Source organism: Salvelinus fontinalis, chromosome 6 (genome assembly GCF_029448725.1).
Source record: "Salvelinus fontinalis isolate EN_2023a chromosome 6, ASM2944872v1, whole genome shotgun sequence".
Lineage (NCBI taxonomy): Eukaryota > Metazoa > Chordata > Actinopteri > Salmoniformes > Salmonidae > Salvelinus > Salvelinus fontinalis.
In genome coordinates, this window is record NC_074670.1 from 61641024 (window position 1) to 61655845 (window position 14822).

The window sequence follows — 14822 nt, forward strand, 5'->3', positions numbered from 1 at the left end:
GACAGGCATGATGCCATATTAATTTATTGTTATGTTGTACTAATTTAGTACAAGCACAGATGACTAGAATGGTATGCTCCACTATGAAACATAATGAACTGTGTAGACCTACTAGCACACGGTTAACGAGACAATGACAACACGTGACAGACGTTTAATTGTTTCCTCAATGTCAGATACATCAGCATGTGTCAGTGTCACTATCAGCATGTGGCAGTGTCACTATCGCCTCGCCCACTATTTTAAGTGGTCTATCGATTTTCTAGGCCATCGTTGTGCGTATCTCTTGCTGCTAACAAACCGCAGGGCGCCAGGGACAATTGCCTGGTGGTTGAAATGTACTGGAAATAATTACCCTTACAATTGCATGTGAAAATGTAACCGATATAGTCCACTGAACTTGATTATTGCCAACTGTCCCATGCAGCCAATTCAAGCGGCTACAGATAAGGAGTCCTGATTATTTAAGTCACCTCTAGGAGAGGCCTAAAGTGTACATCTGAAACAGTGTCTATTAATCAAAACATTTCAATTCAAGCTCAATATGCCTAATGACACACATTTAAGGTTTGTTTGGAATTGGTTCAGGCCAATAGCATTAGTATAGGTTTTTGTTTTGTATGCCGTTTAAAAACAAATTGAGCAAATTCGTAGCCTATTTCACTGTCTGGGAAACAATATAGCCGGTTTACATTGCCGTTTGGAAAATACAGGAAACGTTCGCTCTGATGTGCTCTGAAGTCTGAATTTGTTCGTGACATAAGTGGCTGGGTTACTATCAAGTCCTGTTATGTAAAGTAGCTAAAGATTATCTCCCAATGATAGAGCTTTACCGGGATGTAGTCAGGATACGTAACACTGTAGCCGCATGGCAACAGTAACGCAGAAACAAAGAATGTAACAATTTAGCGAAGCAGTGGTAGCGGGAAATTATAGAACACTGACAGTAGCAGAGAGGTTTCACAAATTACAACATTGAGATTAGCATCACTGAAGGCTAATCAAATAATTATACTGACCTGTTGCGTTCTTTCCGCCGGATTCATCATCACAGCTTGACGAAAACTGTTATCCACATAAGACGCCATTGTTTTGAAGACGCGTTAAAAACAATTAATTTGCTTATCTTGACAATTTTCTAATGTTCGCGGTCTGTGCCACAATCTTTGTAACCACTTTGTTATCCACTAAGAGAACTCCAGTGTGCTAAAAATTGATAATTAGTCCCCACGGCCAGGCCACAATGTGAGCCTCGGGGTTTATTCTGTCCCCAAACCGATACCAGAAGGCTGCCACCGGTCCAAACAAACTTGCTATCGAGGCGCGGCTCGAGGAATCCAGAATCTAACACAGTAGATCTGTTGCTGTACAATTTGTATTATGGTAAAACGGTTCCTTTATCTAAACCGACACTAAAAGCCAATCCATTGATCTTCAGCATTTTTGCGTTTGCCACAATTTCATGTATCCGCCTTCAAAGAAAAAAGTAGAAATCTATCCTGACAGTAACCGGTTGTCCATTTTTTTTAATAATAAACCTATACATGTAGAAAGGCAACCTTTAAAAAATCATTATGATAGGTTTAAAAGTGACGATGAGGCCACAGCTTTCTGCTGTATGCCGCCATGGTGACTGACACAAGGGAAAGCTCATGGGCGAGTCCATTTACAAAAATAGAGCCGGGGGACAATGCAGTGGCCTACAAAGCTATCCTTTGTCGCCATCCAATGACAGAACCTGGAATAAAACACATAGGCTACCGAAGGGGCAAATACTTATGCACATTTGGGAACAATGAATTGTTATGGACCTTAACGATGTGAAAATATCAGATTTTTTTTTACTATTTATTGACAACATGAAACTCTATTCGACTGGAATTTCATTCTGCTTTGATATATGGAGCAAAATATCAAGTGTAGAAGTAGGAAGTGGAGAGAAAGTTATATTCAAATCCATTTAATGATATTATATTTCCTTATTCTAACCACGTGTTATATTTGTATGCTTCAGTGCTGTTCAAGCTCTTCTATTCAAGAAAAATCTGTGGCCAATGGTACATTTACATTTTGTAAAATTGGAGAAGTTCAAAACAACTGGGAAATCTCCGTTTTCCAACTTCAGTGTGTTTAATTTCGCGTTCATGTGCTTTTTCGGGACTAGGAAACTCGGATATGTACGAATTGCTAACTGGTTGAACGCAACAGGTGTATAACTACAATATAGGAGTGCTGAGGTTTCGGAGGCTCATAATAATGTCCGGAACGGAGCTAATGGCATGGCATCAAACACCTGGAAACCATGTGTATGATACCATTGCACTCACTCCGCCCTAGCCATTACCACGAGTCTGTCCTCTTCAATACAGGTGCCGCCAACCTCCTGTGAACTACAACCAGTTAGCAAGTCGTACATTTCCGAGTTTCCTAGCACTTGAAAACACAAACTTACTTGCACTAGCACAAAAATAACTGGTAAAAATAATTTTGAACCATCATCCAACTCGGCATTCCAAGTTTCGACTTTTCGACTTAAAGATCACTGATGTTATGATTTCGTTTTTTTACAAGTTCCCAGTTGTACAGGGTCTTATTTCACTGATTCCAAAGCCTGATAAAGACCCTTCTCTCATTGACAATTGGAGACCAATTACTTTATTAAATATTGATTACAAATTGATTGCTCTGGTTTATGTCAAAATATTTAAAAAAGGAATAGATAGATAAATTAGACTCAAACAGGATTTAGAAATGGCCGTCATATATACTCCGATATTATATTCAGATGAAATGGACTCAAATGCTGTTGTTTTATGTTTGGACTTCTGTAAAGCCTTTGACACAATTGAACATTAATTTCTCTATCGGTCTCTTAAACTTTTTGGTTTCGGTGAAAATGTTATCAAAGTCATTCGCATGTTTTACAAAGATATAAATAGTTATGTGATACGAAACCGTAATACATACAAAGATTCAGTATCAACAGAAGTGTACGACAGGGATGCTCATTTTCGCCCTTTTTATTCATTTTGGTAGTGGAATTTCTATCTCTAGATATTATGAATAATGCAAATCTGCAGGGTTTATCCATTTTTAACAGAGATATCAAAATTCTCCAACTTGCAGACGATACTACTCTTTTTTGAAAAGATAAAGACAAGGTTTCCCATGTCCTTAATGCTATCACTGTGTAACAGTTTAACTTTACGTCGTCCCCTCGCGTCGACACGGGCGCGAACCAGGGACCCTCTGCACACATCAACAACGGTCACCCACGAAGCGTCGTTACCCATCGCTCCACAAAAGCCGCAGCCCTTGCAGAGCAAGGGGCAACACTACTTCTAGGTTTCAGAGCAAGTGACGTAACTGATTGGAATGCTAGTAGCGCGTACCCGCTAACTAGCTAGCCATTTCACATCCGTTACAACTGCATTCTCTATTGCATCTGGATTAAAACTAAACGTTTCTAAATGTGAAATCTTATGTTTATGACTATGATGATAAAGAAATAGAAAATGCCTGTAAAGTACTATGTTAAATATTTAGGAATACATCTATCAGAAAACCACTTAGTCAGACAACATATGAATTTCTCTCCTAAAATTAAGAAAACCAAGAATATATTTAATAATTGTCTACAAAGGGATCTTTCTATAATTGGGAGAGTGCTTCTGTCCAAGGCAGAGGGACTGTCTCGCTTTGTGTACCCCTCATTATCTTTATTTGTAAATATCTCTACCTGTAAAGAGATCAACAAGACATTTCTTGACTTCATCTGGAAAAGTAAGTCTCACAAATAAAAAAAAGTCAGTCCTCTCAAATAAAAAATCTGAAGGTGGTCTGGAAGTGTTGGATTTTGTTTACATAAATAACCCTTTCAAGATCAATTGGTTGAAAAGATGTTTGGTCAATACAGAATTAATTTGGTATTTCATTCCAAACAATGTGTTTAATAAATTGGGAGGTCTTCAATTTTTACTGAAATTTAATTATATTCCTGCTAAAGTTGCTAGATTTCACCAACAAGCTTTAACGTCCCGGAAAATATGTTTCCTGCACAATTTTTCCCCACATAAAGCTCTTTTCTGGAATAATTCAGACATAACTGTAAGGAATGAGTCATTGTTCTACCTTAGCTGGCATGAGAGGAATATTTACTTTGTTCATGTTCTTGAAAACAGAGGTAATATTCTTTCATCTGAGCAATTTATGACATTGAATGAGTTTCCAATACCTTTTAAGAGTTTATTTATGTGATCAAAGCCATTTCCAGTGGTCTAACTACAATAATGAAAACTCATTTTAGCTTTGGGGATGATCACAGAGCTTATCCAGAACTCAGTTTGGAAGGTGTGGGTGTCACACCCTGATCTGTTTCACATGTCTTTGTGATTGTCTCCACCCCCTCAATATGTCACCCATCTTCCCCATTATTCCCAGTGTATTTATTCCTGTGTTCTCTGTTTGTCTGTTGCCAGTTCTTCTTGTCTTGTCAAGCTTACCAGCGTGTTTTTCCGAGCTACTTTTTTTTATAGTCTCGGTTTTTCTAGTCCTCCCTGTTCTGACCTCTTGCCTGCCTTGACACTAAGCCCGCCTACCTGATCATTCAGCCTGCCCTGACCTCGAGCCTGCCTGCCGCCCTGCAACATTTGGAACTCTGAACTGGTTTATGAACTTTTGCCTGTCCTCGACCTACCTCTTACCTGCCCCTTATTGTTCAATAAATATCAAAGACTCGAACCATCTGTGTCATGTTTTGTCTTTGATCATCATGTCTTGTCCCTGTGCTTCCCTCTGCTGGTCTTATTAGGTTCTTTCCCTCTTTCTATCCCTCTCTCCCCCTCCCTCTCTCCCTCTCTCGCTCTCTCTCTCTATCGTTCCGTTCCTGCTCCCAGCTGTTTCTCATTCTCCTAACTACCTCATTTACTCTTTCACACCTGTCCCCTATTTTGCCCTCTGATTAGAGTCCCTATTTCTCCCTCTGTTTTCCGCTTCTGTCCTTGTCGGATTCTTGTTTGATGTTTGCTGTTCCTTGTCCTTGTTCCGCTCTGTCGTGTTTTTGCCTTCTACAGATGCTGCGTGTGAGCAGGTGTCTATGTCAGCTACGGCCTGTGCCTTCCTGAAGCGACCTGCAGTCTGTGGTCGCGTCTCCAGTCGTTCCTCTCTACTGACGAGAGGATTGAGAATCATTGTTTGTTTAAGACTGGAATAAAGACTCTGTTTCTATTACGTCGCTTTTGGGTCCTCATTCATCAGCATAACAATCTGCCTCCTGTGTCTGCATCTGGGTCTTGCCCTGTGTCGTTAGTGGGCTTACTTGTGAAATCTTGTTATAACAAATAAGACAAATTTCCCATTAATTGAACCAACTTGTTGGCCCAGTTGAAACATTTTCTGGAACATTCTTATTACTGACATTGTCTCGAAAAAGCTTACTTAATGCCTTACAAATATTGTATACCCAACAAATGTAAGGATGTGCACTTTAAGATTCTACATAAGATAAATCCATGTAATTCCATGTTGTCCAAATTTGTTGATATTGATGATATCTGCAAAATTGGGGGTGAAAATCTGACTCACTTGTTCTATGAATGTAAATCTGTGAGATATTTTTGGAAAAACCTTGCAGAATACTTACTTACTTTTTTTAACACAACCCATGTTTTTGACATGAATGATATGTTACTATTGCAATGATAAGACAATTGAAATTATTGTGAATGTTTTTATTCTTGTTTCCAAATACTTTACAGAAAAAAATCCAGATTTCTATACTAAAATAACAAATATTTTTGATTGAATTTAATCCTCTTGTAAAGACATTGTCCATAGTGAATCATCATAATGCGATTTTCTTCATAGTGAATACAATTGCACTATAATTGTCATTTTATATATATATATATATATATATATATGTATGTATGTATGTATGTGTGTGTGTTTTATGTTATTTACTGTATACACTGCAGTTCAAAAGTTTGGGGTCACTTAGAAATGTCTTGATTTTTGAAAGAAAAGCAATTTTTCGGTCCATTAAAATAACATCAAATTGATCAGAAATGCAGTGTAGACATTGTTAATGTTGTAAATGACTATTGTAGCTGGAAACAGCAGATTTTTTTAAAAGGAATATCTACATAGGCGTACAGAGGCCCATTATCAGCAACCATTACTCCTCTGTTCCAATGGCACGTTGTGTTAGCTAATCCAAGTTTATCATTTTAAAAAGCTAATTGATCATTAGAAAACCCTTTTGCAATTATGTTAGCACAGCTGAAAACTGTTGTTCTGATTAAAGAAACAAAACTGGCCTTCTTTAGACAAGTTGAGTATCTGGAGCATCAGCATTTGTGGGTTCGATTACAGGCTCAAAATGCCCAGAAACAAAGAACTTTCTTCTGAAACACGTCATCTATTCTTGTTCTGAGAAATGAAGGTTATTCCATGTGAGAAATTGCCAAGAAACTGAAGATCTCATACAACACTGTATACTACTCCCTTCACAAAACAGCGCAAACTGGCTCTAACCAGAATAGAAAGAGGAGTGGGAGGCCCCAGTGCACAACTGAGCAAGAGGACAAGTATATTAGAGTGTCTAGTTTGAGAAACAGATGCTTCACAAGTCCTCAACTGGCAGCTTCATTAAAGAACCCGCAAAACACCAGTCTCAACGTCAACAGTGAAGAGGCGACTCCGGGATACTGGCTTTCTAGGCAGAGTTGCAAAGAAAAATCCATATCTTAGACTGGCCAATGAAAAGATTAAGATTGGCAAAAGAACACAGACACTGGACAGAGGAAGATTGGAAAAAAGTGTTATGGACAGACTAATATAAGTTTGAGGTGTTCGGATCACAAAGAAGAACATTTGTGAGGCGCAGAACGTTTTTTAAAGATGCTGAAGAAGTGCTTGACGCCATCTTTCACGCATGGTGGAGGCAATGTGGTGGTGCTTTGGTGGTGGTAAAGTGGGAGATTTGAATAGGGTAAAGGGTTCTTGGAGAAGGAAGGCTATCACTCCATTTTGCAACACCATGCCATACCCTGTGGACGGCGCTTATTTGGAGCCAATTTCCTCCTACAACAGGACAATGACCCAAAGCACAGCTCCAAACTATACAATAACTATTTAGGGAAGAAGCAGTCAGCTGGCATTCTGTCTATAATGCAGTGGCCAGCACAGTCACCGGAACTCAACCCTGTTGAGCTGTTGTGGGAGCAGTTTGACCATATGGTACGTAAGAAGTACCCATCAAGCCAATCCAACTTGTGGGAGGTGCTTCAGGAAGCATGGGGTGAAATCTCTTCATATTACCTCAACAAATTGACAACTAGAATGTCAAAGGTCTACAAGGCTGTAATTGCTGCAAAACAAAGGATTCTTTGACGAAAGCCAAATTTGAAAGACACAATTATTATTTCAATTAAAAATAATTATTTATAACCTTGTCAACGTCTTGACTATATTTACTCCTTTCATGTATGTTTTCATGGAAAACAAGGAAATTTCTAAGTGAACCCAAAATTTTGAACGGTTGTGTGTGTGTATATATATATTTATTTTCAATTGTTTGGTATGTACTGTATTTAGTATTTTCTTGTTTATACCTGTGTTTTGTTATTTTAGACATAGACAGTTTGATGTAGGGATGTAAATTGTTGATAATTTTGTATAATGAATAAAAAGTAAAAATAAGAGTTCCCAGTTGTCTTGAAAGCATGGTGACAACCATGTGTCGCATGGCAACAGCCCACTGACCCCATCACCAGCGCACACTGGGCTCACATATCGACCGCGGGCGTCCTGCGGTAACTGTGTATTTGGCTGCTAGTAGGCTATCTAGTATGAAAATAAAAGTTCAAATGGAGATAAGCACAATGATACAAGGAAGGCCCCCAAAAGCCTATGGTCAAAGGATGGTTTATACCGGTATGTGTCATGTAATTGTTGGGTTTAATGTAGAATTTTGTATAAGTAGGTTACAACAATCACTTCTTATTAGCTACGTAGGCTATGGTGTGTACAGTATGTTCCATTTTATTCATGGTGCAATTATAATTAGGCTTATTTTTAAATTATACATTGGGGATGTTTCATGATATGCTTATTGGTATTTTGTGATTTCAATGACATGTAAATGGTTCAAGACAAGGAACTGTGGGGGTGAGTGGATAACAGATACTTGACACAGCCCTTTCATTGGCAAATGCCCTCTAAAGGGTATTGCTTTATATTAGGGTTCTGTGTTGTTCACTATGTATGAATGGTTCTCACATTTCACTATGTTGATTCTAACAAGGTCCAGATGGAATTGGAGACTACAGTGCAAGATTGATCAACTTTCCCCGCTAGATTGGGGTTCGCCCTTTGTCACCTATGGGTACAAGCGATTTGAATGACCTGTGCCGGCCTACTCCCTGCACCCCACCCCCCAAACAGTGCTACATTAGAGGGGTGGGATGGGGCATGCAATATCACCAGCAGCTGAACAGTAGGACTCCGCTCAGCAATATGCAAATTAAGGTGGAGCCCAAATGAAGCCTGTGAGCTGGATGTTAATTAGATTATTAATAAAGGAGGGAGTTAGGCGTTGTGGTATGACATAAAGCGAATGTAACATATGCTAATGTAAGCTTGTCTTATCTAGACTTATATCAGTATTGTTTTGAAAAGTCATTCAGCACATTTAAATGGTTCATGGTAACATTATTGATTTGACCTGCCACAATGGTAAGAATGTTGTCATAAAACAATACTATAATAATGATGTCATAATGCTCACCTGTCACAATGGTCCTTATGTTGTCATAAGAGAATAATGTAGTCATGATGTCAAAATGCTCACCTGTCACAATAGTCCAAATGTTGTCATAAGGCAAAACTGTAATCATATGATTCTCAACAAATTATGTTTTAAATTAAATTAAATTATCACAATTCCCAAAGTTGTCATGGCTCATGACCCTATTCTTACACACTCTCATTCTGATGACAGCATTACATTGGTATTAAGACAAAGCCACTTCAATTGTGACATTTTTATTCAGCCATCCATTTAACTGTTATAACATAGAGGTTTTGAAGTGAATCAGACCATGTTGTTCCTGTAGAGAGCTGAATTCCGCTCCGGCCTTGAGGACAGAGTCACCAACAGATATCAAAACCCATGGTAGGCCCCACATGTGGTAACCCATACTTTATTGAATGTATTTTATTTTCAGTCAGTCAGAATAATTTTACCTGCGCTCTGTACATTTCCAATGGGAAAGTGATAGCACCAAAGCAGGCATGTTGAGTAAATGTAGGTGCATTGTTCTCCAACCATTATTCACCACTTTTGCAGGCATTCACCGCCCCACTTTCTAAATAAGCAATCTGTCGAGGCCCGCAGCAAATTCGTTTGGGCGCACAACAAATATGAAAATTACAGCCAAGACAACAACATATGTTCTTCTCAACAGTAAGTCATTAACTCTAGGAATGTGAAATTTCCTCCCTTACCAAAGAATGTAGGACACATTTCATAGCTGGATATACACTATACAGTGCATTCGGAAAGTATTCAGACCCCTTGACTTCTTCCACATTTTGTTACGTTACAGCCTTATTCTAAAATGTATTAAAATAGTTTTTTCCCCCCCCTTGTCAATCTACACACAATACTCAATAATGACAAAGCAAAAATAGTAGTTTTACATGTTTGCAATTGTACATATATAAAAAATAAAAATATCACATTTACATTAGTATTCAGACCGTTTACTCAGTACTCTGTTGAAGCACCTTTGGCAGCGATTACAGCCTGTCACGCCCTGGCCTTAGTATTCTTTGTTTTCTTTATTATTTTAGTTAGGTCAGGGTGTGACATGGGGAATGTATGTGTTTTTGGATTGTCTAGGGGTTTGTAGGTTAAATAGGTCAGTGACTTGTCTAGGGGTTTTGTATGTCTATGGCTGCCTAGATTGGTTCTCAATTAGAGGCAGCTGTAGTTCATTGTCTCTGATTGAGAGCCATATTTAAGGCAGGCATTGGGTTTTGTGGGTAATTGTCTATGTAGAACATTTGTAGCTTTTTGTATTGCACTTACGTTTGTAGCTTCACGGGTGGTTTGTTTTGTTTCGTTTTGTTATAAGTGTTCGTTTCGTGTTTCACTCGTCTCAAATAAAAGAGATGTATTTTTCACACGCTGCGCCTTGGTCCACTCATTATCCTCAAGACGATCGTGACACAATATGTACACGTAGGTAGAGTTATTAAAGTGCTGCATAGATAATAACAGAGAGTAGCAGCAGTGTAAAAGAGGGGGAGGGGCAATGCAAATAGTCTGGGAAGCCATTTGACTAGATGTTCAGGAGTCTTATGGCTTGGGGGTAGAAGCTGTTTAGAAGCCTCTTGGACCTAGACTTAGCGCTCCGGTACCGCTTGCCGTGCGGGAGAAGAGAGAACAGTCTATGACCATGGTAAATGGAGTCTTTGACAATTTTAAGGCCTTCCTCTGACACCGCCTGGTACAGAGGTCCTGGATGGCAGGAAGCTTGGCCCAGTGATGTACTGTGCCGTAAGCACTACCCTCTGTAGTGCCTTGCGGTCAGAGGCCGAGCAGTTGCCATACCAGGCAGTGATGCATCCAGTCAGGATGCTCTCGATGGTGCAGCTGTAGAACCTTTTTTGAGGATGTGGCGGATGTATTGTTACCTACCCTTACCACCTGGGGGTCGGCCCGTCAGGAAGTCCAGGATCCAGTTGCAGAGGGAGGTGTTTAGTCCCAGGGTCCTTAGCTTAGTGATGAGCTTTGAGAGCAATATGGCGTTGAACACTGAGCTGTAGTCAATTAATAGCATTCTTACATAGGTGTTCCTTTTGTCCAGGTGTGAAAGGGCAGTGTGGAGTACAATAGAGATTGCATCATCTGTGGATCTGTTGGGGCGGTATGCAAATTGGAGTGGTCTAGGGTTTCTGGGATAATGGTGTTGATATGAGCCATGACCAGCTTTTCAAAGCACTTCATGGCTACAGATGTGAGTGTTACAGGTTGGTAGTCATTTAGGCAGGTTACCTTAGTGTTCTTGGGCACAGGGACTATTGTGGTCCACTTGAAACATGTTGGTATTACAGACTCAGACAGGGAGAGGTTGAAAATGTCAGTGAAGACACTTGCCAGTTGGTCAGAGCATGCTCAAAGTACACATCCTGGTAATTCGTCTGGCCCTGCGGCCTTGTGAATGTTGACCTGTTTAAAGGTCTTACTCACATCGGCTGAGGAGAGCGTGATCACACAATCGTCCAGAACAGCTGATGCTCCCATGTATGTTTCAGTATTAATTGCCTCGAAGCCAGCATAGAAGTAATTTAGCTCGTCTGGTAGGCTAGTGTCACTGCGTAGCTCTCGGCTGTGCTTTCCTTTGTAGTCTGTAATAGTTTGCAAGCCCTGCCACATCCGACGAGCATCGGAGCCGGCGAAGTAGGATTCGGTCTTAGTCCTGTATTGATGCTTTGCGTGTTTGATGGTTTGTCGGAGGACATAGCAAGATTTCTTATAAACATCCGGGTTAGAGTTCCGCTCCTTGAAAGGGGCAGCTCTACCCTTTAGCTCAGTGCGGATGTTGCCTGTAATCCATGGCTTCTGGTTGGGGTATGTACGTACAGTCACTGTGGGGACGACGTCATCGATGCACTTATTGATGAAGCCAGTGACTGATGTGGTGTACTCCTCAATGCCATCGGAAGAATTCCAGAACTTATTCCAGTCTGTGCTAGCAAATCAGTCCTGTAGCTTAGCATCTGCTTCATCTGGCCACCTTTTTAATGACCAAGTCTTTGGTGCTTCCTGCTTAAATGTTTGCTTGTAAGCAGGATCAGGAAGATAGAATTATGGTCAGATTTGCCAAATGGAGGGCGAGGGAGAGCTTTGTATGCATCTCTGTGTGTGGAGTAAAGGTGGTCTAGAGTTTTTTTCCCTCTAGTTACACATTTAACATGCTGGTAGAAATGAAGTAAAAAGGATTTAAGTTTCCCTGCATTAAAGTCCCCGGCCACTAGGAGCGTTTGTCCCCGGCCACTCTGGATGAGCATTTTTCTGTTTTCCTGCTTATGGCCGTATACATGTAACAGTATAACTTTACGGCGTCCCCTCGCCCCGACCCGGGCGCGAACCAGGGACCCTCTGCACACATCAACAACTGACACCCACGAAGCGTCGTTACCCATCGCTCCACAAAAGCCGCGGCCCTTCCAGAGCAAGGGGCAACCCTACTTAATGTCTCAGAGCAAGTGACGTAACTGATTGAAATGCTACTAGCGCGTACCCGCTAACTAGCTAACCATTTCACATCCGTTACACTCACCCCCCTTTCAACCTCCTCCTTTTCCGCAGCAACCAGTGATCCGGGTCAACAGCATCAATGTAACAGTATAACTTTAAACCGTCCCCTCGCCCCGACACGGGCGCGAACCAGGGACCCTCTGCACATATCAACAACTGACACCCACGAAGCGTCGTTACCCATCGCTCCACAAAAGCCGCGGCCCTTCCAGAGCAAGGGGCAACCCTACTTAATGTCTCAGAGCAAGTGATGTAACTGATTGAAATGCTACTAGCGCGTACCCGCTAACTAGCTAGCCATTTCACATCCGTTACATACAGTTCATTGAGTGTGGTCTTAGTGCCAGCTTCGGTTTGTGGTGGTAAATAGACAGCTACGAAGAATAAAGATGAAAACTCTCTTGGTAGATAGTGTTGTCTACAGCTTATCATGAGATTCTCTACCTCAAGCGAACAAAACCTCTAGACTTCCTTAGATATTGTGCACCAGCTGTTGTTTACAAATATACATAGACGGTCACCCTTTGTCTTACCAGGCTGCTGTTCTATCCTGCCGATACAGTGTATAACCCGCCAGCTCTATGTTATTCATGTCGTCGTTCAGCCACACCTTGGTAAAACTTAAGATATCACAGTTTTGAATGTCCTGTTGGTAGGATATATGTGCTTTTAGTTCATCCACTTTATTATACGCCGATTGTACTTTGGCCAATAGTACCGATGGAAAAGGTAGATTAGCCACTCGTCGCCGGAACCTCACAAGGCACCCTGATCTCCTTCCGCAAAACCTCCATCTCTTTCTCCTGCGAATGACGGGGATGAGGGCCCGTTCGGGTGTCTGGAGTAAATCCCTCTCGTCCGACTCATTAAAGACACTACAAGCTTGGCACACCTGTATTTGGGCAGTTTCTCCCATTCTTCTCTGCAGATCCTATCAAGCTCTGTCAGTTTGGATGTGGAGCGTCGCTGCTCAGCCCTTTTCAAGTCTTTCCAGAGATGTTCGATCGGGTTCGAGTCCAGGCTCTACTGGGCCACTCAAGGACATTCAGAGAATTGTCCCGAAGCCACTCCTGCATTGTCTTGGCTGTGTGCTTAGGGTTGTTGTCATGTTGGAAGGTGATCCTTTGCCCCAGTCTGAGGTCCTGAGCACTCTGGAGCAGGTTTTCATCAAGGATTTGCTCCACTATCTTTCCCTTGATCCTGGCTAGTCTCTGCCGCTGAAAAACGTCCACACAGCATGATGATGCCACCACCAAGCTTCACTGTAAGGATGGTGCCAGGTTTCCTCCAGATGTAATGCTTGGCATTCAGGCCAGAAAGTTCAATCTGTGTTTCATCAGACCAGAGAATCTTGTTTCTCATGGTCTGAGAGTCCTTTAGGTTCCCTTTGGAAAACTCCAAGCGGGCTGTCATGCGCCTTTTACTGAGGAGTGACTTCTGTTTGGCCACTCTACCATAAAGGGCCTGATTGGTGGAGTGCTGCAGAGGTGGTTGTACTTCTGGAAGGTTATCCCATCTCCACAGAGGATCTCTGGAGATCTGTCAAAATTACTCTTGGGTTCTTGGTGACCACCCTAACCAAGGCCCTTCTCCCCCGATTGCTTAGTTTGGCCGAGCGGACAGCTCTAGGAAGAGTCTTGGTGGTTCCAAACTTCTTCCATTTCAGAATGATAGAGGCGACTCTGTTCTTGGGGACTTTCAATGTTACAGATTTTTTTTGGTACCCTTCCCCAAATCTGTGCCTCTTCCCAACGCTGTCTAGGAGGTCTACAGACAATTCCTTTGACCTCATGGCTTGGTTTTTGCTCTGACATGTACTGTCAACTGTGGGACATTATATAGACAGGTGTATGTCTTTCCAAATCATGTCCAATCAATTGAATTGACCACAGGTGGACTCCAATGAAGTTGTAGAAACGTCTCAAAGATGATCAATGGAAACAGTTTGCACCTGAGCTCAATTTCGAGTCTCATGGCAAAAGGGTCTGAATATGTATTTAAATAATTTTTTACTTTTTTTATACATTTGCAAAAATTCTTAAAATCCTGTTTTCACTTTGTTAGTATGGGTATTGCTCCATTGTATGTAGAGTGATTAGCGAAAAAAAATGTTTTAATCCATTTTAGAATAAGTCAATCATAAATGAATTAACAGTTAACTGGAGAGGTTCCAACAAACTTGATGCACCATAGTGAACGTCTGTCAGGAGCTCTAACGGGGCAGTCCCTTGTTCTCAGGGCGTAACTGACCTCTCATTTGCTATATCACTTCTTAGAACTATTATGAAACTATATCCACAGCATTTGATGAGAATGCTGTGAATGAACCCATTCAAACCACACATGCAGACCATTTCTGTATGTGGTATTTTAAGTGAACAGTATTCAATAGAGACATCATTATTTAGGGATTGTTATGATATTTTTGACTGACAAATACCTACAACTCATAAATGCTACATTGTTCTTCCCTTCATAGGGAGATCTACTCATT

General features: G+C 41.0%; 1 protein-coding gene across 13 annotated transcripts in view; it reads right to left on the reverse strand.

Moving 5' to 3' along the window:
• The window catches only part of LOC129858248 (rap guanine nucleotide exchange factor 2-like), a 140995-nt gene extending 139333 nt beyond the window's left edge, over positions 1-1662 (reverse strand). For all 13 annotated transcript variants that reach the window (XM_055927347.1, XM_055927355.1, XM_055927346.1 and 10 more), the window contains exon 1: positions 1020-1662. In XM_055927347.1, coding sequence (XP_055783322.1) covers positions 1020-1088 — 69 coding nt within the window. In that variant the 5' untranslated portion in view covers positions 1089-1662. The remainder of the gene's footprint in view (positions 1-1019) is intronic.
• Between the last annotated feature and the right edge of the window lie 13160 nt (positions 1663-14822).